The 27,224-nt window shown below is 44.8% G+C and overlaps 1 protein-coding gene and 1 long non-coding RNA gene across 6 annotated transcripts in view; one reads left to right on the top strand and one right to left on the bottom strand.

Moving 5' to 3' along the window:
- The window catches only part of dennd2b (DENN domain containing 2B), a 54,908-nt gene that overhangs the window by 15,181 nt on the left and 12,503 nt on the right, over nucleotides 1-27,224 (bottom strand). For 3 of the 4 annotated variants that reach the window (XM_034557180.1, XM_034557187.1, XM_034557173.1), the window contains exons 2-6: nucleotides 26,339-26,437; nucleotides 21,889-23,112; nucleotides 20,501-20,643; nucleotides 16,693-16,793; nucleotides 1-219 (exon numbers count right to left, since the gene is read on the bottom strand). In XM_034557180.1, the coding sequence (XP_034413071.1) occupies nucleotides 1-219; nucleotides 16,693-16,793; nucleotides 20,501-20,643; nucleotides 21,889-23,112; nucleotides 26,339-26,412 (1,761 nt within the window). In that variant the 5' untranslated portion in view covers nucleotides 26,413-26,437. Of the gene's footprint in view, nucleotides 220-16,692; nucleotides 16,794-20,500; nucleotides 20,644-21,888; nucleotides 23,113-23,492; nucleotides 23,664-26,338; nucleotides 26,438-27,224 lie in introns of those variants that run through there. The other variant, XM_034557195.1, reaches the window with a different exon arrangement.
- LOC117747770 lies at nucleotides 135-26,434 on the top strand. Of its 2 annotated transcripts, none has more exons than XR_004611476.1 (3): nucleotides 135-247; nucleotides 16,650-16,806; nucleotides 26,257-26,434. It is a non-coding gene; the product is annotated as an uncharacterized LOC117747770 (long non-coding RNA). The 2 variants fall into 2 exon arrangements; XR_004611477.1 differs by lacking the exon at nucleotides 26,257-26,434 and adding an exon at nucleotides 26,007-26,250.

The raw sequence follows: 27,224 nt of genomic DNA on the forward strand, positions 1-27,224 counted from the left end.
CTTGGGGATCCTCCAGTGTCTGTGTGAGGCCAGGGTATCACTAGTGCTACAGAGGCTATCATCCGTCAGCAGGCCACATGGTAACGTAGATACACCCCGCTGTGAGAGAAGCAGCATTTCATCATGGCTGTAACGTTTGGACAACTGTGACATGCGGTGGCTCTTCCTATCACTCGGACCAGGGAGGCGAAGAGACTGGCTACTGGGTTTGGAAGGCAACTATTAAGAGAGGAAAGAAGAGGCAAAGGTTGGTATGGTTCATTCATTAATTCATTTATCCGTGCATACAGTTTTTATAAGTAATTACTCCAGTCCATTAATTAAAGATAGTGTCAAATATTTTTCAAAAATACATAATGTGGCTTTTCTTTTGCTTTGAGCACCACAAGCCGAGTACCATATAGTCCAATTGTATTCAAGCGAGAGCCGACAACTCTACAGACGATATCTCCAAAAATATGTATTTTTGATCTTGGGATGAATTGTCCCTTTAAGATATTCATGAAATCAAACCCCCATTTTTGAGGCTATTAATTAAGGTTTAAAATCCAATAATTGTATGTGTTAGTAGCAGGGTCCACCATTCACGTACTGAATGATCTCGTAGAGCACAAAGAACTAACGGGAAGTGATGCATGCTATACTGTTTACTACTCACTCTATTTACACTGTACCAGAGCTGCATTAAGTTACTGCGGAAACAAACCCAGCATGAAAAGCATTACACGTGTTCAACCAAGGGAGCACAGGGTGGCTGTCCCAGGCCACCCAGGAAATGCACTGCATGTCTTGGAAGTTAGCGCTGAGAACAACAACTCTTCCTCCAAAACAAGACATAGTCACTTTAAGCTGATGGGTTTTAAATACTGCAGGTAGGAACAAGAAGGAGCAGCCAAATTGAGCTGTTAGATGAAGAGCTGCAGGCTACACACCTCAAACTCCGCAAAACAAAATAACAAACCTTTCTGAGCCCTGCTGTTGTGTGGTAAACAATTTATGTCATGTGCATCTTGATATAAGATTGCAGTTTCTCATGGTATGATGGAAAAAAATCCAATTATTGACTGACTTGGCTGTAAACAGATGAAGCATTTGTTCTTCTGTTACATTCCTGACAAAGTAGCTGATCAAGGAGTATTTGCTGGAGTAATAAATATAGTATATAAACCGCACTTGTTGTTACCACCAGTAACCATGGGGGTCTCCCTTTTCTATAGTGAAATAAGTGCTTCTCCGTTGAAGTGAGGAAGCAAAATGTGCAGATGGGCCTTTCTGTGGAGAATCACCAGGTATAAACTAGTGTTGGGCTAATTTAATCGATTAATCGCAAGATTTTTCTGTGATTAACTGCGATTAAATTCAAGAATGAATTAAAAACTAGTGTATTGCGCGCTTTTATTTTAAAGTAATGTTATCAGAACAATATAACAGGCACTCTGAGCAACAGAAAGTTAACATACAGAATATAAATCTGTTTTAAAAAAAATTCTGAACAGGTCTAGCAAAAAAAATAAAAAACACAGCTGGAATTTAATGTGCAGGGGACTTTTTAGTATGTAAAGCCTCTGAAAAAATGAAGCAGTTACACTAACCCCGCCGCCATCTTTGTAGTCCGCTCCGTTTCATACAAATCGACGGTGCGTTTTGAGGCTCACAGAAACGCAACCTAAGACGACGCGTCTTTCGTTGCGTTATAAGGACGCTCCTCAGCCCGACCTCTTCCACTGCAGGAAGCGGCCTGCAGTCCGCTGCTCTCCACTTGGCCGAGGCATGTGTTCATTGTTCCTGCGTCGGTTTGTCGACAGTTCTCCCGCACGCCGCATCCAAAGTAGTCTGCCGAAGTTTCGCTCCACTGGTTGTTTCAATGCTGCGTAATGCCTTTAAGACGTACTACATGCTCGTAGTACTTCATGCTCATGGTACTCCGGTGATAAGATAACTCCAGTTTGAGTGGTTAAATAACTTTGCTTTTATTAACTACGCCGTCTGGTAGAGATTTAAAATGAAAATGTCCATTTAAAAGTACCTTTCTCCATGTTCTCGGTCAATGTGCGCAGCAGCATTAAGCCCCTCCCAGTGCAAAAAAGAAAATGCTGTTAACGAATGAAAAAATTATTGTCGGCGTTAATGGATTGCTGCGTTAACGCATTAATAACGCGTTAACGTGCCCAGCGTATATATATCTACGTATGTATATGTAAAAAAAAACCTGATGAATAGCCACCCATGGAATAAAGCTACCTCGCCCGGACCAGAGAAACCTGGTGAGACGAGCTCTAGGGACGTGGAATATGAAGGCAAATCACTGTCAAAATTCGAGAGAGCAAATGAGAGCCATGCGCGCGCGTAAATCAAACAGCCGCGCTTGTAATTTGCTTTGACGAGCGCTTTTACATCACTCTGCTCGCGAGTCTGTTACCTGCTTGCTCGCGAGTAGTTTTTCTTCTTGACAGTAAGTGGGCGGTACCAGTCAACCATTGTATCTCTACATCTAATTGGTTACAACCCTCGTCCTTGAATTGGCTGGATATCTCTCGAACGTTGACAGTGATTTGAATTGAGAGCTGGTGCGGGAGGTGGAGGAAATAACTAAAATATGTAGCTCCTCCAGATGACATCACTGCCTTTGATTCTTCGTCGTGCTCAAGTTTGCCTGGAAAGCAACGTCACTGCCGCCTACTCCCCCTCTCTACTGCTTGCATGCATGCCAGAGCACGGCGGGACTCTGGTTTGGAGTTTTCATGTGATCTTCACGTGTGAGCCAGGGTTGAATCCATTGGCCTCAACCCAATGTAAAAAACTGTTTGTTTTTTTTTGGTGCAGGAGGCGGAGGAAATAACTAAAATATGTAGCTCCTCCCCCACACTGCACAGATGACCTGACCGTTTCTATAGTAACAGTTATTGGAATCTTTGAAAGCTTGATCAGTTCATTCTGTGACAACAGATGACATCACTGCCTTTGATTCTTCTCAGTGACATCACCTCCCCCCGACACCTCACAGAACAGATGATGTCACTGTGACATCACGGGTTCTGTGACAACAGATGACATCACTGCCTTTGATTCTTCTCAGTGACATCACCTCCCCCCCCGACACCTCACAGAACAGATGATGTCACTGTGACATCACGGGTTCTGTGACAGCAGATGACATCACTGCCTTTGATTCTTCTCAGTGACATCACCTCCCTTGACACCTCACAGAACAGATGATGTCACTGTGACATCACGGAAAACAGAAACAGAGTTTATAAATAGAAGTGACTTCCACCTTGCTTGTCAGACAGGGAGTAGACTAGTGGAAGGCAGTGGCACCAGGCACCACCAGTATTTTTGCTGGTTCCCGCCACATATTGACGCGGCTAATTGCGGCCGTGCTCAAGTTTGCCTGGAAAGCAACGTCACTGCCGCCTACTCCCCCTCTCTACTGCTTGCATGCATGCCAGAGCACGGCGGGACTCTGGTTTGGAGTTTTCATGTGATCTTCACGTGTGAGCCAGGGTTGAATCCATTGGCCTCAACCCAATGTAAAAAACTGTTTTTTTTTTTTTTTTTTGGTGCAGGAGGCGGAGGAAATAACTAAAATATGTAGCTCCTCCCCCACACTGCACAGATGACCTGACTGTTTCTATAGTAACAGTTATTGGAATCTTTGAAAGCTTGATCAGTTCATTCTGTGACAACAGATGACATCACTGCCTTTGATTCTTCTCAGTGACATCACCTCCCCCCGACACCTCACAAAACAGATGATGTCACTGTGACATCACGGGTTCTGTGACAACAGATGACATCACTGCCTTTGATTCTTCTCAGTGACATCACCTCCCCCCCGACACCTCACAGAACAGATGATGTCACTGTGACATCACGGGTTCTGTGACAACAGATGACATCACTGCCTTTGATTCTTCTCAGTGACATCACCTCCCCCGACACCTCACAGAACAGATGATGTCACTGTGACATCACGGGTTCTGTGACAACAGATGACATCACTGCCTTTGATTCTTCTCAGTGACATCACCTCCCCCCCGACACCTCACAGAACAGATGATGTCACTGTGACATCACGGGTTCTGTGACAACAGATGACATCACTGCCTTTGATTCTTCTCAGTGACATCACCTCCCTCGACACCTCACAGAACAGATGATGTCACTGTGACATCACGGAAAACAGAAACAGAGTTTATAAATAGAAGTGACTTCCACCTTGCTTGTCAGACAGGGAGTAGACTAGTGGAAGGCAGTGGCACCAGGCACCACCAGTATTTTTGCTGGTTCCCGCCACATATTGACGCGGCTAATTGCGGCCGTGCTCAAGTTTGCCTGGAAAGCAACGTCACTGCCGCCTACTCCCCCTCTCTACTGCTTGCATGCATGCCAGAGCACGGCGGGACTCTGGTTTGGAGTTTTCATGTGATCTTCACATGTGAGCCAGGGTTGAATCCATTGGCCTCAACCCAATGTAAAAAACTGTTTTTTTTTTTTTTGGTGCAGGAGGCGGAGGAAATAACTAAAATATGTAGCTCCTCCCCCACACTGCACAGATGACCTGACCGTTTCTATAGTAACAGTTATTGGAATCTTTGAAAGCTTGATCAGTTCATTCTGTGACAACAAATGACATCACTGCCTTTGATTCTACTCAGTGACATCACCTCCCCCCGACACCTCACAGAACAGATGATGTCACTGTGACATCACGGGTTCTGTGACAACAGATGACATCACTGCCTTTGATTATTCTCAGTGACATCACCTCCCCCCCCCCCCCGACACCTCACAGAACAGATGATGTCACTGTGACATCACGGGTTCTGTGACAACAGATGACATCACTGCCTTTGATTCTTCTCAGTGACATCACCTCCCCCCCCCCGACACCTCACAGAACAGATGATGTCACTGTGACATCACAGGTTCTGTGACAACAGATGACATCACTGCCTTTGATTCTTCTCAGTGACATCACCTCCCCCGACACCTCACAGAACAGATGATGTCACTGTGACATCACGGGTTCTGTGACAACAGATGACATCACTGCCTTTGATTCTTCTCAGTGACATCACCTCCCCCCCCCGACACCTCACAGAACAGATGATGTCACTGTGACATCACGGGTTCTGTGACAACAGATGACATCACTGCCTTTGATTCTTCTGTGACATCACCTCCCTCGACACCTCACAGAACAGATGATGTCACTGTGACATCACGGAAAACAGAAACAGAGTTTATAAATAGAAGTGACTTCCACCTTGCTTGTCAGACAGGGAGTAGACTAGTGGAAGGCAGTGGCACCAGGCACCACCAGTATTTTTGCTGGTTCCCGCCACATATTGACGCGGCTAATTGCGGCCGTGCTCAAGTTTGCCTGGAAAGCAACGTCACTGCCGCCTACTCCCCCTCTCTACTGCTTGCATGCATGCCAGAGCACGGCGGGACTCTGGTTTGGAGTTTTCATGTGATCTTCACATGTGAGCCAGGGTTGAATCCATTGGCCTCAACCCAATGTAAAAAACTGTTTTGTTTTTTTTTTGGTGCAGGAGGCGGAGGAAATAACTAAAATATGTAGCTCCTCCCCCACACTGCACAGATGACCTGACCGTTTCTATAGTAACAGTTATTGGAATCTTTGAAAGCTTGATCAGTTCATTCTGTGACAACAAATGACATCACTGCCTTTGATTCTACTCAGTGACATCACCTCCCCCCGACACCTCACAGAACAGATGATGTCACTGTGACATCACGGGTTCTGTGACAACAGATGACATCACTGCCTTTGATTCTTCTCAGTGACATCACCTCCCCCGACACCTCACAGAACAGATGATGTCACTGTGACATCACGGGTTCTGTGACAACAGATGACATCACTGCCTTTGATTCTTCTCAGTGACATCACCTCCCCCCCCCCCCCCCGACACCTCACAGAACAGATGATGTCACTGTGACATCACGGGTTCTGTGACAACAGATGACATCACTGCCTTTGATTCTTCTCAGTGACATCACCTCCCCCGACACCTCACAGAACAGATGATGTCACTGTGACATCACGGGTTCTGTGACAACAGATGACATCACTGCCTTTGATTCTTCTCAGTGACATCACCTCCCCCCCCGACACCTCACAGAACAGATGATGTCACTGTGACATCACGGGTTCTGTGACAACAGATGACATCACTGCCTTTGATTCTTCTCAGTGACATCACCTCCCCCGACACCTCACAGAACAGATGATGTCACTGTGACATCACGGAAAACAGAAACAGAGTTTATAAATAGAAGTGACTTCCACCTTGCTTGTCAGACAGGGAGTAGACTAGTGGAAGGCAGTGGCACCAGGCACCACCAGTATTTTTGCTGGTTCCCGCCACATATTGACGCGGCTAATTGCGGCCGTGCTCAAGTTTGCCTGGAAAGCAACGTCACTGCCGCCTACTCCCCCTCTCTACTGCTTGCATGCATGCCAGAGCACGGCGGGACTCTGGTTTGGAGTTTTCATGTGATCTTCACGTGTGAGCCAGGGTTGAATCCATTGGCCTCAACCCAATGTAAAAAACTGTTTTTTTTTTTTTTTGGTGCAGGAGGCGGAGGAAATAACTAAAATATGTAGCTCCTCCCCCACACTGCACAGATGACCTGACCGTTTCTATAGTAACAGTTATTGGAATCTTTGAAAGCTTGATCAGTTCATTCTGTGACAACAGATGACATCACTGCCTTTGATTCTTCTCAGTGACATCACCTCCCCCCGACACCTCACAGAACAGATGATGTCACTGTGACATCACGGGTTCTGTGACAACAGATGACATCACTGCCTTTGATTCTTCTCAGTGACATCACCTCCCCCCCCCCCCGACACCTCACAGAACAGATGATGTCACTGTGACATCACGGGTTCTGTGACAGCAGATGACATCACTGCCTTTGATTCTTCTCAGTGACATCACCTCCCTTGACACCTCACAGAACAGATGATGTCACTGTGACATCACGGAAAACAGAAACAGAGTTTATAAATAGAAGTGACTTCCACCTTGCTTGTCAGACAGGGAGTAGACTAGTGGAAGGCAGTGGCACCAGGCACCACCAGTATTTTTGCTGGTTCCCGCCACATATTGACGCGGCTAATTGCGGCCGTGCTCAAGTTTGCCTGGAAAGCAACGTCACTGCCGCCTACTCCCCCTCTCTACTGCTTGCATGCATGCCAGAGCACGGCGGGACTCTGGTTTGGAGTTTTCATGTGATCTTCACGTGTGAGCCAGGCTTGAATCCATTGGCCTCAACCCAATGTAAAAAACTGTTTTTTTTTTTTTTTTGGTGCAGGAGGCGGAGGAAATAACTAAAATATGTAGCTCCTCCCCCACACTGCACAGATGACCTGACTGTTTCTATAGTAACAGTTATTGGAATCTTTGAAAGCTTGATCAGTTCATTCTGTGACAACAGATGACATCACTGCCTTTGATTCTTCTCAGTGACATCACCTCCCCCCGACACCTCACAAAACAGATGATGTCACTGTGACATCACGGGTTCTGTGACAACAGATGACATCACTGCCTTTGATTCTTCTCAGTGACATCACCTCCCTCGACACCTCACAGAACAGATGATGTCACTGTGACATCACGGGTTCTGTGACAACAGATGACATCACTGCCTTTGATTCTTCTCAGTGACATCACCTCCCCCCCCCCGACACCTCACAGAACAGATGATGTCACTGTGACATCACGGGTTCTGTGACAACAGATGACATCACTGCCTTTGATTCTTCTCAGTGACATCACCTCCCCCGACACCTCACAGAACAGATGATGTCACTGTGACATCACGGGTTCTGTGACAACAGATGACATCACTGCCTTTGATTCTTCTCAGTGACATCACCTCCCCCCCGACACCTCACAGAACAGATGATGTCACTGTGACATCACGGGTTCTGTGACAACAGATGACATCACTGCCTTTGATTCTTCTCAGTGACATCACCTCCCTCGACACCTCACAGAACAGATGATGTCACTGTGACATCACGGAAAACAGAAACAGAGTTTATAAATAGAAGTGACTTCCACCTTGCTTGTCAGACAGGGAGTAGACTAGTGGAAGGCAGTGGCACCAGGCACCACCAGTATTTTTGCTGGTTCCCGCCACATATTGACGCGGCTAATTGCGGCCGTGCTCAAGTTTGCCTGGAAAGCAACGTCACTGCCGCCTACTCCCCCTCTCTACTGCTTGCATGCATGCCAGAGCACGGCGGGACTCTGGTTTGGAGTTTTCATGTGATCTTCACATGTGAGCCAGGGTTGAATCCATTGGCCTCAACCCAATGTAAAAAAACTGTTTTTTTTTTTTTTGGTGCAGGAGGCGGAGGAAATAACTAAAATATGTAGCTCCTCCCCCACACTGCACAGATGACCTGACCGTTTCTATAGTAACAGTTATTGGAATCTTTGAAAGCTTGATCAGTTCATTCTGTGACAACAAATGACATCACTGCCTTTGATTCTACTCAGTGACATCACCTCCCCCCGACACCTCACAGAACAGATGATGTCACTGTGACATCACGGGTTCTGTGACAACAGATGACATCACTGCCTTTGATTCTTCTCAGTGACATCACCTCCCCCGACACCTCACAGAACAGATGATGTCACTGTGACATCACGGGTTCTGTGACAACAGATGACATCACTGCCTTTGATTCTTCTCAGTGACATCACCTCCCCCCCGACACCTCACAGAACAGATGATGTCACTGTGACATCACGGGTTCTGTGACAACAGATGACATCACTGCCTTTGATTCTTCTCAGTGACATCACCTCCCTCGACACCTCACAGAACAGATGATGTCACTGTGACATCACGGAAAACAGAAACAGAGTTTATAAATAGAAGTGACTTCCACCTTGCTTGTCAGACAGGGAGTAGACTAGTGGAAGGCAGTGGCACCAGGCACCACCAGTATTTTTGCTGGTTCCCGCCACATATTGACGCGGCTAATTGCGGCCGTGCTCAAGTTTGCCTGGAAAGCAACGTCACTGCCGCCTACTCCCCCTCTCTACTGCTTGCATGCATGCCAGAGCACGGCGGGACTCTGGTTTGGAGTTTTCATGTGATCTTCACATGTGAGCCAGGGTTGAATCCATTGGCCTCAACCCAATGTAAAAAACTGTTTTTTTTTTTTTTGGTGCAGGAGGCGGAGGAAATAACTAAAATATGTAGCTCCTCCCCCACACTGCACAGATGACCTGACCGTTTCTATAGTAACAGTTATTGGAATCTTTGAAAGCTTGATCAGTTCATTCTGTGACAACAAATGACATCACTGCCTTTGATTCTACTCAGTGACATCACCTCCCCCCGACACCTCACAGAACAGATGATGTCACTGTGACATCACGGGTTCTGTGACAACAGATGACATCACTGCCTTTGATTCTTCTCAGTGACATCACCTCCCCCCCCCCCCCCCGACACCTCACAGAACAGATGATGTCACTGTGACATCACGGGTTCTGTGACAACAGATGACATCACTGCCTTTGATTCTTCTCAGTGACATCACCTCCCCCCCCCCCGACACCTCACAGAACAGATGATGTCACTGTGACATCACGGGTTCTGTGACAACAGATGACATCACTGCCTTTGATTCTTCTCAGTGACATCACCTCCCCCGACACCTCACAGAACAGATGATGTCACTGTGACATCACGGGTTCTGTGACAACAGATGACATCACTGCCTTTGATTCTTCTCAGTGACATCACCTCCCTCGACACCTCACAGAACAGATGATGTCACTGTGACATCACGGGTTCTGTGACAACAGATGACATCACTGCCTTTGATTCTTCTCAGTGACATCACCTCCCCCCCCCCCCGACACCTCACAGAACAGATGATGTCACTGTGACATCACGGGTTCTGTGACAACAGATGACATCACTGCCTTTGATTCTTCTCAGTGACATCACCTCCCCCGACACCTCACAGAACAGATGATGTCACTGTGACATCACGGGTTCTGTGACAACAGATGACATCACTGCCTTTGATTCTTCTCAGTGACATCACCTCCCCCCCGACACCTCACAGAACAGATGATGTCACTGTGACATCACGGGTTCTGTGACAACAGATGACATCACTGCCTTTGATTCTTCTCAGTGACATCACCTCCCTCGACACCTCACAGAACAGATGATGTCACTGTGACATCACGGAAAACAGAAACAGAGTTTATAAATAGAAGTGACTTCCACCTTGCTTGTCAGACAGGGAGTAGACTAGTGGAAGGCAGTGGCACCAGGCACCACCAGTATTTTTGCTGGTTCCCGCCACATATTGACGCGGCTAATTGCGGCCGTGCTCAAGTTTGCCTGGAAAGCAACGTCACTGCCGCCTACTCCCCCTCTCTACTGCTTGCATGCATGCCAGAGCACGGCGGGACTCTGGTTTGGAGTTTTCATGTGATCTTCACATGTGAGCCAGGGTTGAATCCATTGGCCTCAACCCAATGTAAAAAACTGTTTTTTTTTTTTTTGGTGCAGGAGGCGGAGGAAATAACTAAAATATGTAGCTCCTCCCCCACACTGCACAGATGACCTGACCGTTTCTATAGTAACAGTTATTGGAATCTTTGAAAGCTTGATCAGTTCATTCTGTGACAACAAATGACATCACTGCCTTTGATTCTACTCAGTGACATCACCTCCCCCCGACACCTCACAGAACAGATGATGTCACTGTGACATCACGGGTTCTGTGACAACAGATGACATCACTGCCTTTGATTCTTCTCAGTGACATCACCTCCCCCGACACCTCACAGAACAGATGATGTCACTGTGACATCACGGGTTCTGTGACAACAGATGACATCACTGCCTTTGATTCTACTCAGTGACATCACCTCCCCCCCGACACCTCACAGAACAGATGATGTCACTGTGACATCACGGGTTCTGTGACAACAGATGACATCACTGCCTTTGATTCTTCTCAGTGACATCACCTCCCTCGACACCTCACAGAACAGATGATGTCACTGTGACATCACGGAAAACAGAAACAGAGTTTATAAATAGAAGTGACTTCCACCTTGCTTGTCAGACAGGGAGTAGACTAGTGGAAGGCAGTGGCACCAGGCACCACCAGTATTTTTGCTGGTTCCCGCCACATATTGACGCGGCTAATTGCGGCCGTGCTCAAGTTTGCCTGGAAAGCAACGTCACTGCCGCCTACTCCCCCTCTCTACTGCTTGCATGCATGCCAGAGCACGGCGGGACTCTGGTTTGGAGTTTTCATGTGATCTTCACATGTGAGCCAGGGTTGAATCCATTGGCCTCAACCCAATGTAAAAAACTGTTTTTTTTTTTTTTGGTGCAGGAGGCGGAGGAAATAACTAAAATATGTAGCTCCTCCCCCACACTGCACAGATGACCTGACCGTTTCTATAGTAACAGTTATTGGAATCTTTGAAAGCTTGATCAGTTCATTCTGTGACAACAAATGACATCACTGCCTTTGATTCTACTCAGTGACATCACCTCCCCCCGACACCTCACAGAACAGATGATGTCACTGTGACATCACGGGTTCTGTGACAACAGATGACATCACTGCCTTTGATTCTTCTCAGTGACATCACCTCCCCCCCCCCCCCCCCGACACCTCACAGAACAGATGATGTCACTGTGACATCACGGGTTCTGTGACAACAGATGACATCACTGCCTTTGATTCTTCTCAGTGACATCACCTCCCCCCCCCCGACACCTCACAGAACAGATGATGTCACTGTGACATCACGGGTTCTGTGACAACAGATGACATCACTGCCTTTGATTCTTCTCAGTGACATCACCTCCCCCGACACCTCACAGAACAGATGATGTCACTGTGACATCACGGGTTCTGTGACAACAGATGACATCACTGCCTTTGATTCTTCTCAGTGACATCACCTCCCCCCCGACACCTCACAGAACAGATGATGTCACTGTGACATCACGGGTTCTGTGACAACAGATGACATCACTGCCTTTGATTCTTCTGTGACATCACCTCCCTCGACACCTCACAGAACAGATGATGTCACTGTGACATCACGGAAAACAGAAACAGAGTTTATAAATAGAAGTGACTTCCACCTTGCTTGTCAGACAGGGAGTAGACTAGTGGAAGGCAGTGGCACCAGGCACCACCAGTATTTTTGCTGGTTCCCGCCACATATTGACGCGGCTAATTGCGGCCGTGCTCAAGTTTGCCTGGAAAGCAACGTCACTGCCGCCTACTCCCCCTCTCTACTGCTTGCATGCATGCCAGAGCACGGCGGGACTCTGGTTTGGAGTTTTCATGTGATCTTCACATGTGAGCCAGGGTTGAATCCATTGGCCTCAACCCAATGTAAAAAACTGTTTTTTTTTTTTTTTGGTGCAGGAGGCGGAGGAAATAACTAAAATATGTAGCTCCTCCCCCACACTGCACAGATGACCTGACCGTTTCTATAGTAACAGTTATTGGAATCTTTGAAAGCTTGATCAGTTCATTCTGTGACAACAAATGACATCACTGCCTTTGATTCTACTCAGTGACATCACCTCCCCCCGACACCTCACAGAACAGATGATGTCACTGTGACATCACGGGTTCTGTGACAACAGATGACATCACTGCCTTTGATTCTTCTCAGTGACATCACCTCCCCCCCCCCCCCCCGACACCTCACAGAACAGATGATGTCACTGTGACATCACGGGTTCTGTGACAACAGATGACATCACTGCCTTTGATTCTTCTCAGTGACATCACCTCCCCCCCCCCGACACCTCACAGAACAGATGATGTCACTGTGACATCACGGGTTCTGTGACAACAGATGACATCACTGCCTTTGATTCTTCTCAGTGACATCACCTCCCCCGACACCTCACAGAACAGATGATGTCACTGTGACATCACGGGTTCTGTGACAACAGATGACATCACTGCCTTTGATTCTTCTCAGTGACATCACCTCCCCCCCCGACACCTCACAGAACAGATGATGTCACTGTGACATCACGGGTTCTGTGACAACAGATGACATCACTGCCTTTGATTCTTCTGTGACATCACCTCCCTCGACACCTCACAGAACAGATGATGTCACTGTGACATCACGGAAAACAGAAACAGAGTTTATAAATAGAAGTGACTTCCACCTTGCTTGTCAGACAGGGAGTAGACTAGTGGAAGGCAGTGGCACCAGGCACCACCAGTATTTTTGCTGGTTCCCGCCACATATTGACGCGGCTAATTGCGGCCGTGCTCAAGTTTGCCTGGAAAGCAACGTCACTGCCGCCTACTCCCCCTCTCTACTGCTTGCATGCATGCCAGAGCACGGCGGGACTCTGGTTTGGAGTTTTCATGTGATCTTCACATGTGAGCCAGGGTTGAATCCATTGGCCTCAACCCAATGTAAAAAACTGTTTTGTTTTTTTTTGGTGCAGGAGGCGGAGGAAATAACTAAAATATGTAGCTCCTCCCCCACACTGCACAGATGACCTGACCGTTTCTATAGTAACAGTTATTGGAATCTTTGAAAGCTTGATCAGTTCATTCTGTGACAACAAATGACATCACTGCCTTTGATTCTACTCAGTGACATCACCTCCCCCCGACACCTCACAGAACAGATGATGTCACTGTGACATCACGGGTTCTGTGACAACAGATGACATCACTGCCTTTGATTCTTCTCAGTGACATCACCTCCCCCGACACCTCACAGAACAGATGATGTCACTGTGACATCACGGGTTCTGTGACAACAGATGACATCACTGCCTTTGATTCTTCTCAGTGACATCACCTCCCCCCCCCCCCCCCCGACACCTCACAGAACAGATGATGTCACTGTGACATCACGGGTTCTGTGACAACAGATGACATCACTGCCTTTGATTCTTCTCAGTGACATCACCTCCCCCGACACCTCACAGAACAGATGATGTCACTGTGACATCACGGGTTCTGTGACAACAGATGACATCACTGCCTTTGATTCTTCTCAGTGACATCACCTCCCCCGACACCTCACAGAACAGATGATGTCACTGTGACATCACGGGTTCTGTGACAACAGATGACATCACTGCCTTTGATTCTTCTCAGTGACATCACCTCCCCCCCCCCCCCCGACACCTCACAGAACAGATGATGTCACTGTGACATCACGGGTTCTGTGACAACAGATGACATCACTGCCTTTGATTCTTCTCAGTGACATCACCTCCCTCGACACCTCACAGAACAGATGATGTCACTGTGACATCACGGAAAACAGAAACAGAGTTTATAAATAGAAGTGACTTCCACCTTGCTTGTCAGACAGGGAGTAGACTAGTGGAAGGCAGTGGCACCAGGCACCACCAGTATTTTTGCTGGTTCCCGCCACATATTGACGCGGCTAATTGCGGCCGTGCTCAAGTTTGCCTGGAAAGCAACGTCACTGCCGCCTACTCCCCCTCTCTACTGCTTGCATGCATGCCAGAGCACGGCGGGACTCTGGTTTGGAGTTTTCATGTGATCTTCACATGTGAGCCAGGGTTGAATCCATTGGCCTCAACCCAATGTAAAAAACTGTTTTTTTTTTTTTTGGTGCAGGAGGCGGAGGAAATAACTAAAATATGTAGCTCCTCCCCCACACTGCACAGATGACCTGACCGTTTCTATAGTAACAGTTATTGGAATCTTTGAAAGCTTGATCAGTTCATTCTGTGACAACAAATGACATCACTGCCTGTGACAACAGATGACATCACTGCCTTTGATTCTTCTCAGTGACATCACCTCCCCCCCCCCCCCCCCCCGACACCTCACAGAACAGATGATGTCACTGTGACATCACGGGTTCTGTGACAACAGATGACATCACTGCCTTTGATTCTTCTCAGTGACATCACCTCCCCCGACACCTCACAGAACAGATGATGTCACTGTGACATCACGGGTTCTGTGACAACAGATGACATCACTGCCTTTGATTCTTCTCAGTGACATCACCTCCCCCCCCGACACCTCACAGAACAGATGATGTCACTGTGACATCACGGGTTCTGTGACAACAGATGACATCACTGCCTTTGATTCTTCTCAGTGACATCACCTCCCTCGACACCTCACAGAACAGATGATGTCACTGTGACATCACGGAAAACAGAAACAGAGTTATAAATAGAAGTGACTTCCACCTTGCTTATCAGACAGGGAGTAGACTAGTGGAAGGCAGTGGCACCAGGCACCACCAGTATTTTTGCTGGTTCCCGCCACATATTGACGCGGCTAATTGCGGCCGTGCTCAAGTTTGGCTGGAAAGCAACGTCACTGCCGCCTACTCCCCCTCTCTACTGCTTGCATGCATGCCAGAGCACGGCGGGACTCTGGTTTGGAGTTTTCATGTGATCTTCACATGTGAGCCAGGGTTGAATCCATTGGCCTCAACCCAATGTAAAAAACTGTTTTTTTTTTTTTTTTTGGTGCAGGAGGCGGAGGAAATAACTAAAATATGTAGCTCCTCCCCCACACTGCACAGATGACCTGACTGTTTCTATAGTAACAGTTATTGGAATCTTTGAAAGCTTGATCAGTTCATTCTGTGACAACAGATGACATCACTGCCTTTGATTCTTCTCAGTGACATCACCTCCCCCCGACACCTCACAGAACAGATGATGTCACTGTGACATCACGGGTTCTGTGACAACAGATGACATCACTGCCTTTGATTCTTCTCAGTGACATCACCTCCCTCGACACCTCACAGAACAGATGATGTCACTGTGACATCACGGAAAACAGAAACAGATGTAGCTTCTCCCACACACCTCACAGATGACCTGACCGTTTCCATAGTAACAGTTATTTGAATTAAATTAATTTGAGCTAAATATAAAAACCTGTTTTTTATATATATATATATATATATATATATATATATATATATATATATATATATAATATATTTAAATGTAATGTAATGTATATATATATATATATATATACATTACATTACATTTAAATTAGATGACACTTTTATCCAAAACGACTTACAATAAGTGCATTCAACCATGAGTACAAACTCAGAACAACAAGATGTATATATACGTATATATATATACATACATATATATGTATACATATATATATACATATATGTATATATACATATATATATATTTGTACATATGTATGTATATATATATGTAAATATATGTGTATAGTTATGTATGTATAGGTATGTATATATATATGTGTATGTATATAGGTATGTATAGGTATGTACCAATACATACAGTACAAATATATATATATACACACCTATACATACATATATCTATACTATACATACATATGTATACCTATTTGTATATATGTATGTATAGGTATATATACCTATACATACATATATATATACACATATATATAAACATGTCAAACTGTATCCTGGAGCACCACGAATGAGGTGTGAGAGTCTTTAAAAGATCTTGTCCAGGCACTGACACAAAAGGAGGGGGATTCACATTACCACTGGAAAACATGTGTCTTATGTTTACTACAGGAACACACATCAGTGCTGTTGAGCCAACAGGCTTCTGACTTACCTGAGGTGGAGAGTTCAGCTTCCTATCCATGGTGGTGAGACATGACTTCCGACCCAAACTCTTCCGCTTCAGGTCAACATCCTCATATGGGTTCTCCTTCTCTGTCGGGATGAAGTAAGTATTCAGAGTATAGTGACAACATCAGTAAAGCTAGCAACTGTCTATAGACAGAGGGTGTTTTCAACAGAAGACAGAGGAGGCTGTGGGGTCACAAAGGGTGAACGGGGGTGAACCTATGGTTAGTCTGAAAAGAGATGAGTCATGAAAGGTAAGTCAAAGGTCACTCCCAGCTGTCTCATGTGAACTCCCTTTTTTCAAAACATTTGCTGTTGGCACTGGGCCCCACAGGCCCAGCTGAAACCTCTGGAAACATCACTGCTGGTGAGTCACTGTCCAGGCATGCCAACTGTCTGCTGTGAGACATCATCTTCTTCTTAGTCTTACACTGAGAAGAGTTATATTATAATGTTCAAATATAAGATAAGAATATATAATTGTAAAATACCCAGAATATTGAAAATAAAAACCTTAACCTCCTGCCATGATGTTTAAACACATTGTGGATTTTCAAATGCACCGACAATCAGGTTTAAAGACCACAGTTAATCTGAGTAGGGTCTCAATTGTTCAAGGATTAACATAGAAACATAGAAAATATGCATCACTGTAGCTCAAGAAGTTACAATAAGCACAGACGTATCTACTGCTCTGTAGATGTACTTCAGTGAATAAATGATAGCGGAAAAGAAAAGAAAAGGAACATTACAGTGCTGCACAGCTCACACTGATGTCACCTGGCAGAGGGCCAACTTCAATAAAGAGAAAACTTGTGTAACACCACAGTCCATGTCTATTCAGACATGGACTCTGAGAATAGCTTTTTGGCAGGGTCTGAAAAAGGTTGTGAGAAAGTGAAGAAACCACAGCGAAGAATAAAAACAGAGCCAGATGGCGTCGAAATGCATGAGGGGAACTTTTAAAAGAAAGAAAAGCAGTGTTATCTGTCAAAAGAACCACAAAAACTATTTGGTAGCTGTGCTCCTTCTTCCTGAGTGTGTTCGTGGAAAACCCTGTGAACTCAGCATCTCAAATAGTGAGAATGTGTTTTTCACACATCTAAGTTAACCTACAGGCAGAACTTTGTTCAGTTATCTATTTGTGGGTTAATTATTCAACCTGTCTGGGGTAAAGACACACACCCATGCACACATACGCAGACAATGCACACTGCTAGGGATCTTAGAGGCGTTATGAGGTGTCACACAGTACATTACCATACTGGAGGGATATTCTGTGCATCATTAAAGCTGGGGAGCAGAATACGAGGGCTTAGTGTGACCCCACGTTGTGCTGCAACTCCATTAAACTGAAGCAATACTGTAATAAGAGCCTGCTGGGAAAATGATATGTCTGCAGAGCTGCTTATGTACTGGAGGGTACTAATCTACTCCTCTGATTACAAACATCCAGAGCTCTCTGTAGCACCCCCCCCCCCCCCCCAGACACAGTATTATGCAGAGAGTGGACACACCTCGGCTGCACTCTATGATTGTACATTTCTGTGTACACAATGGACTCTCTGGGCAGGGCGAGGCACAGAACAAACTACACCAACTACTTCAGTATTAGCTCACCCAATAAAGTGGACGTGTTACACTATCGTAGCACTGGCGCTCAACCATTGATCAGAAATCAGAAATGTGCATACAGTTGCGGCACAGCAAACCAGGCTGCTTGTGACCACACTGAAGAATGCACATGATGTGTTTTACACCAAAGAATAAAGAAATCAGAGGCCCAAGCGTGTCTGTTACTGTGTCATTGTAGTCTAAATCAAATATGAATCACTAACAACCTGTACCAGACAGTCTTCCAGATGTATTCACCAAAGGGGAAGAGCAGACACCACTTGAGCAAAATACGTCAGCAAAGGTAACAACGGTGGGACCGGGACTCTATGATGCTGAATAAGCTGAATAATAGAGTTAGCAAAGGGTATGATTCATCTGCCTGTGAACAGATCACTCATCGTCACTAGTCAAAAGCACGTAACACAGTCCCCTAATATCTCAATCCCCCGTTCAATTGTAGTAACACTGTAGCATGGGTCACAAATGACTTGCACTCTTAAGGTATACATCTGGCATCAAGCACAGGTGCCAAAAAGCCAAATGGTGTGGGTGAATGTCCTCTCAAAGTGGCTCCAAGATGTCCTGGGGAAAATGTGTGGGAACGTCTGGTTCTCTGAATGAAATTCTAGTTAAAATAGAGGTGCAGAGGGACCAAAACATGGCTCATTTACAGCTGTGACTGCTTCTCACATTCTGACCTGAAAACCACTGACTCCAACTTGAATGCTTTGTTGCATATAGCTGGAGCCATTTCAAACTTACTCAGAGACAATGTCTTCATCAGTAGGATAAAGAGATTGACAACAGTTGCATCACCAAACAGAAAACGTCACACTCACAGAGCTGGATGAACAATAGAAAGCTTTGTAAGGATTCACATGAAAAGCCGTCATGCCTTTCTCTGCTGCACATCCTTAGCTTAAAAAAACTAATGATGATAAGCATGACGCTGATCAATGATTTGAGAACAATGTGACTACTTGTAGAAATACCCAAATGTAATACTTGCATATGAAGCCCTTATTTAGTCACTGAGCATTTATCATCCCAGCTTCATCATGAGACTTTACTCACACTGACACAGTTCCACTTAATTAAGTATGCACTGCGTGCGGGAAGTGGCAATTGGAATGGGCCGAAAGCTGAGGGGTCATGCTAGTGGAAAGGAATTTGGCTCCTCATACACACATCATCGTAGAAAACATTTGAGTGGATATTGTGTACAGTGAGTTACACAACATGCCGCTTTGCAAGGTTGCAATGTGGGAGGATGATGCACTACAATCAAAACTCAGCAACAACATTATAAATTTCTGTACCGTGAGTGTACGGCTGTAGAATTGTGACTATTACTGAAAACAATGGGCCTATTGCAAGAACATTTCCGTATTCTTATTTTAACTTTCTTTTACCTTTTTTGTGTATGGTGGGCTCGTATGAGTGTGCCACAATAGATTCAGCAAACGCTCATTACTTTAGATAACTGTGTAAATGACCAGTGTAAAAAAATGATGACGGCAGATGCAGGAGGAGGAGCCACCTCACAATCGTATTACATTAGGTCACGCTGCATGGGACTATCCCTTTCACAAAAACATCTGACGACTGTCTTCTTCCGCCACTGTTGCATTCACAAACCACATCATGTATTTACTCTTTGAGGAAGGTCCTGAACACAAACTAACACCTATTTTCTTTTCTTTCAATACTTTCAATTTATGCATGTCATTTATGCAAACCCTCACAGCTGCAGTTTCACCTGAGATTATTTTCAGTGTTTCATCTGGATGTTTGCAAAGCATCTGTTTGATTACAAATGTACTGGCACTGTCTTGCTTATCACATGATTTTGTAAGTATGATTTGCATTAAACTTTATAAGGGCTGCAACTAACAAATGTTTTCCTTATCGATTATTTTCTTGACTAATCAAATAATTGTTTGATCCATAGAATATCAGAAAATAGTGAACATTGTAAATTTCCCAAAGCCCAAGTTGATATATTCAAATGCCTCGTTGTCCAACCAAAAGTCCAAAACACAAAGATAGAGTTTACATCATAGAACCTGCAAATATTCACATTTGAGAAGCCAAAACCAGAGAGGCAATTTACATACAAAAGTGAATTATACTAAGATCCAAGGTCCTCTCTACTGATTTTAAAGCAGTGTGCTTACCTACTATGTCCTCATAGGCATTCTCCTCTAAAGTGCTTTTGGAATTGGGCCGACTCTGTGTGCCTGTGGTTAGTGTGCCATTCTCTGTAGGTGAGGACGAAGATGGCAGACTACTCGTAACCTCCTCCGACTCACACGACTCTCTGGGAAGAAATGAAGAAAGTCACAACAGACCATGACGGGGAAAGATGTTAAGAAAGTGGAGACAGATAAAAGTAAACAGAAAAAGTCCAGATGGCATTAAATATAGCGCAGATGGCCCGTTTTACTCCTTGCCAACTAGAAGCAGGGAAAGTCAAAAGCTTTGTCTTATCCCTAAATGATGAGCCTCTAATTATAAAACACACACAAACAGAAACACCAGGATCAGCATGTGCCTCCAATCACAAGGAACATCCTGATAAGTCAGAAGTAAACATGCAGATATCTCACTATTCCTGAGCGGTCTCTGCACAGTATACGGTCCACATCACACGTCGCAAGGCACTGCAGAGGAACTTTGCTCCATCAGTGCAGGGATCTACACTATGGTCATGTCGCGCCATCGACAGCGTGTGGCTTTTAAACTTAGTCTGAAAATTGCTAGAGCCACAGGAATGTTAAACACAGAGTCCAAGGGATGAACATCTCAGGATTTCATCCTCATTTTACAAAAGGACAATTTGGAGAGGCCCCACCCTCAAACTGAGTCAGCTGAGCCTGAGAGCTTTAAGTTAACTACAGGATCCAAGATTGAGCTAATATTCAAACAACAAAGGGGCCCAATAATCCAGGGTTTCACTGGTTTTATAGGTTATTCATTCAGTTACAGGCAGATTCTGAGTAAACATATTTTTGATTAAGAATATACTGCATATTTGCTGGAAGTGTGTTTAAATTGCCAAATCTTTTCATGAACCAAAATTAATTTAAGTAAAGAATCTGACATTTCAAATAGTACAATGCATCCGTTAGTTTTATGAGCCGCTTTTATGATTTCCAGTAGGCATTTACCTCATGATAAACCCATGATGACAATGTTCAGTTTGATTAAATTAGGAAAGCTGGGATGACGAGAACTCAATGCTATACCAAAACTAGCGTTATTATTCAATGGTCTTCTGGGAACATAACAACTGATCGATCTCCACTTAGGATAACCAGAGTGGATCGCTCCAACACCACAATCAGACACACTAATCAGTAACGTACAACACCAACAAAGCAAACACTTGGCCTATGATTCAAATTCCTTATAAGACTGTTAGATGTGTCAAACAAAAATAAATTTCTGAGGAATATAAAGAAATTCATAGCACCCACTAAGGATACATATAATAAAACATTTAATTGTACATTGACTTTCACGGATAAACTGTCTTTAGACAGAGGCACACTTATATTCTCACCTGTCCTGGGTCCTCCCCTCGGTCTTTACCGTTCGAGTCATGCAGGGTGCAGGGGTCAAGGGCAGCGGCGGGGGAGACTCCGGGGCTCTGTTCGGAGGTAGTCCGTTGGCTGGCGACACAGCCTTCTGGTCCCGTTTGGCGTCGTACTCAAAAGTGCGTTTGGGTTTAGGTAAGGGGTTGACCGGTGTGCCGACAGAGCTCTGTTGGGCCAGTGGTTCTGGGCTCTCAGACCTGGCTGAGCTCACACTAAATCTTTGTCTGAGTTTACAGAGCTTATCAGGCACCAAAACAGCATCTGGTTCTGTGGCCACCGAGCAAATGCTGCTGCGCTTACTGGTGCAAGTACTGTCCAAGTCGTCACCAATGACAAAAGACTTTTGTCTTGTCTTGTCGAGAGCATAGCAATTACTCAGATATCGTGGAGGTGATGGGCTGGGATTCTCCTTCAGGGCTTGCTCTATCTTTTGTATCCTGTTGAGAACCGCTGACGTCTCCTTCCGAGCAGACACGGAACGTGCAAACGTTCCTGAGGACTCTGTCTTCCCTATCCTCTTCTGGAAGCGGCCTAAGCCGTCTTTGTCAGAAACCCCTTCCTCTTCCTCTGTGTAGGAGCATTCTGAGAAAGCTGTGCTCATCCTGCGAACCCCCTTTAAGTCAAACGTTTTCTCGCTACAAGGAGAAGAAAGCAGGCTGGGGCAGCCCTCACTGCCCCCTACACGCTCTCCTCCTCTTTTATCTAGACACAAGCTCATCCTAGGCAGAGCCACCCTTCGGCACTCCCATTCTGAGATCTTTTTGCGGATTGTGGTCGGGGGAACACCTGATCCCGGGCGGGTGAGAGAGAGAGTGCGCCTGTGGCTTTGGTTAGAGGAAGGTCCCAGTGAGAGTGTGCTCCAACTCCGGGGCCTAGCGTTGAGTCCCTCTCCTTGTTGCTCCTGGACACCTTGACCTTCCTGGCAGGTTTGAGTCTGAGGCTTATAGATGGAGAGCCTGTTGTCCAAACAGCTGATGCTCTTTGACTTGGTGAGACGACCTTGGTAGTCGGTGTCACCAGTGACACAAGAGGTCGCAGTCTTTCTCTTCCAGCCAGCACGTGCCAGGAACCTCCCGTCAGTCCTAATGTACCTACTCTGCTTCCCAGAGCTTTCACCGTCGCTAAGAAGAGGCTGCTGGCTCTGCCCCTGACTGGCAGCAAGAACAGGACACGGTGACGTAGACTGGCACCTGTAACGAGACAGAAAGATGTGAAAAACATTGTACACATGTATATGATTCTCTGAGGGGGGGGGGATTATCATGAACCAAAAAAGGCACTCAACCCTGCAGCAAGTACCAGAAACTCGATGGTAAACAGATGGGGGAAGACTTTCAGGAATCAGCTGAAAATTCTGAATTCATTTGCAAGATCAAAGACAGAACGAAAACCTGAGCCACTTATTAAGAACAACCACAGGAAAGTATTCTGTCTTTGGCAGAATGAGATTTAAATAAAGGCCAAAAGAAATACAGACTAGATTCAAATTTCACTGTGGATTTTTCCACATAATAAAAATGAGAAACACAGAAAGCAGTGGGCCAAGCAAGATTTATTACAGCGGCCTTACCTGGTAAAGTCTTACCACTCTTGTCTGGTCCTCGCAGCCTTTTACTTAAGTGATACTAGGTGCTACAGTTGTCCCACGCTCACTCCTGACTGTACCACACACAGGCTTTAAGATTTCCACAGAAAGAAACAACACCTTACTACTCATACTCGTTCAGGAACCTTGTCATGACTTGGGAGCTAGCTGAGTCTTGCGAGAGTGAAGCGTTGGGAGATCTGATGTCACAGCCACGGTTAGAATAACAAGCCTTATGGGAGGAGGAAGCTGAGGGCTACGGACTGTGATCCAACAATGCAGGTTAGGACAGATCTCCCTCCTCACCTACCTGCCCTTCCCTGGTTTCATTCCTCCGGCTCCAGGGAGGGGAGACTTTTTACAACAGCTAAGAACTGGCAAGCTGCAAACATGATGTATGAAACCTTTTTTACTTCCCCGGAGGAAATGTGAGATTTTGAGACAATGACTCATGTCTTTACATTTTTTATTGCTGGTTTGTAGTATTCTGAAGTCCAAAATAATTGTTTTTTGCGAGCACGCAATACCTTGGATACTGAACTAATATATCACTGAAAATTCTTTTCACCAGCTTGGTGAAGGACATTTTTAGGTGTTTGTTAATGTTTATTAATAATGTTTTTGTCAACCATAATAACATTTATTATAAAGACATATTATATTTTATTACAACTGTGTCATTCATTCTCTCTTTATACACCAGCCTTCACTCATATTTCTTATTATTAAGAACATTAATAATAATAAATATCTGCTTACATGTTGGCGTTATAAACTATGTATGTATGTTTATACACTGCTCATCTCCAGAACAGGGAGACTTTTCTCTTCATTAAACCTACCCTATTTTTCTAATGAGCAATACTTTATGCTTATTTTTGAGCACACACTGATATTATTCAGCTGTCAAACATAAGACACGTTGCAGTGCTTCAGGCGGGAGCTATCAGAATGTGTCTGGCACATTAAAATCCTACTGGTTTCCTCCCAACTCAACTTCTGCCAAGGAGTATGGCCAGAGAGGGAGCAGAGTTTCTCAAGCTAAGTATCAATGGGAATGTTTTAGTAGCAACCAGAGAAAACCCTCAGTAATATACTCTAATGCCAGTAACAGTACAATAGATTGCGTTAATGACAGCAATTAAAATGTTTGCTCTTTTGGTTTGATGGCCACTCGGGTTGAAACACGGCGAGTATTCACCGCTGTCGCCACGCTCAGGCTTCACGGCACCACAGGCCACTTCCTGTTTCTGACCACGATGGAGGAAGCAAACTGCTAACAAATGTTAACTTTGTCATCCATCAGCACTCACTTATACATTATCACGGATACAACTGTGATAATTAAACACATTTAATATAAGAGTTTTGTTGTTTATTTGCTTGCATTTCAGTATATAAGATACATTCAGTGTGTGTATAAAACACTAGTCACAGTAGAGTGAGCCGTCTCTCTCACAGCCTTGTAAGCATGTTTTGTGTTAAATCTACTTTCTGGGTTGCTTTTTTGGTTAACGCAATCTTTTAGGGAATGAATTGAAAATATTCCTTCACAGAAGATCACAGAACAAGAGCACACCCTCATTGTTTTGGTTTAGTTTTGTATTGTTTGTTCGCACCATGTTCCTGCATGTTGCCATGTGTTGAGGCTACACAGTTTGTTATAGTGAAGTGTCCAAGAAACTCCTCCCTCGTGGACCTCATAGTTTAGGGGAAGGCATTGTTTAGCACTATCCACTAATTTTCCCTCCATTTGTTAAAACACAGGAGCTGCAAAGCGTCTTTGTGATCTGTAGGAATCGAGGGTAACATGAGCCCATGAGGACAGCAAGCTGTTAATAAGGCACTACTGCAATGTCAATTACATTTATCAAAAGAGGCTGAGGTTAAATGCACACTTATCATATTAGAGTAATGCAGTCAGCAGGATAAGAGAGCTTTGTGCTACTGTGATTAGTGTTTTCCACACATTTGCATTCTCCAAGTCTACCTTGGGAATAGTGGTGAACGTGCACATTTACCAGCAAAGGAATGCCATTTATCTTAATCCTAATATTTACATTATGATTAACATTTGTGCGCATTGCCAAGGACCAAGCTGCCACCGGTTACTTTATGTTTTGCAGTGTTTTGCTGTGTGTGTGTGTTTACCACCACTGCTTCAAGAGCACAGGAAATTAGGTAAGAATAAGAAACACTGCTAGACAAATAGTAGCATTATGATATATTAGAATAAGGATAAACAGCAACCTTTCTAACAATCGTCTTGCTCAAAATCCGCCATCAGACTGTCACAAGGTGGTGCGACAGTGTGAACACTGACTACATTCACCGCTGTGAAGTGCAATGATGTTGTGTAACTACTGTGTGTGAGATGAGAACAGTCTGCCTGTTCCTAAGAACACTTTCTGGTAAAAGAAAATGGACAGGATGATAAACTGTAAGAACGAATAGTCTCCATATCACATATCATTCCCAAAGTTTGTTTTTCTCTCCCAGCAGGACACTGTCAGCTCTCAACATGCTAACACAAGCTTCAGCTCACTACTCACAGTACAGAGTTGGATGGGGCCCTTGTCCAGGATACAGGATCGTACTTGCAATAGCTTTGAAAGTCTTATCATGACAGACAATCATCAGCCGTTCTTTCCCACGAGTGAAGAAACTACTACAAACTGATCGTCGATGAGAAATATGTGGTTGAAAATGAACGGACTGATATTGAGTGCAGCACTTGTTTCTCTTTTAGTCAGGATGCTCTGAAACCATGTGGCATGGACATGCACATGAACATTAACCAGCTCACCCCTGATGTCCCAGATGTCACTGACCTGTCGGGGACGTCCCGGGGAGCTTTACCCCCTCCTGCTCGAGGCACAGCCTTCAAACCCTTGTTGGCAGTCATGTTTGTCTGCAAGCCGCCCACTCACCTGATGGACAAACACAGAGATGTGAAACATTCAAAAAAGGAAATAAACATGAACTCGTGCTGTAGACTGAAACACCTCGAAGGTTGTTTGGGTTTGTCAATATAAATATTAAACGGAATTTGACTGACACACAAAATGATCCAATCCTGTCAGGAGCATGGACTTAAATCTAGTGCCACATCAAATAACATTCCTGTAAGACCAATGCTGCTTAACTTTGGCATCAAACTATAAACACAGGTTCCAACACTAACAATAAGATTTGTATAGGAAATCATGGTCTCAACCACTATAACCCTCTAACTGATATTAGCTTGACTTGACACAACTTTTAACACTCTTAACCGTATAGTTGACTTTTTCTCAATCACAAATGTACACGGGAGTGGGGAGACAGGTAGTTGTTGATCTTGACAACGTTTCGTAAAGGAAGTTGATAAAAAGAAATCCCAGAAAGCGCTCCACTTTACCACAGATGCCATGTTCAATCTATAGTTTGAACATTGCAGACACATTTTCATAAAGTGTCATAATAACCAACACAGCATGAACACAATGTTGTGCCAGAGAAACTCTGATGCTTCAGACACAGCTTCTGCTCCACTTAAAAAATGTCTATTTTCACATCAGACAACACAGCACTACGTTGCTGCCAATAAAACAGCTCGACTGAAAATATTTAAACAAGGTTTGGACCATAGCCAGAGAGGAAATTTTGAAAGAACTCCACTATTCTCTGGGTGGCAGCCAGGTGAATAAAGGCACCAACCTGGAGAAAAAGATAAAA

This window comes from Cyclopterus lumpus, chromosome 3 (genome assembly GCF_009769545.1).
Source record: "Cyclopterus lumpus isolate fCycLum1 chromosome 3, fCycLum1.pri, whole genome shotgun sequence".
Classification (NCBI taxonomy): domain Eukaryota; kingdom Metazoa; phylum Chordata; class Actinopteri; order Perciformes; family Cyclopteridae; genus Cyclopterus; species Cyclopterus lumpus.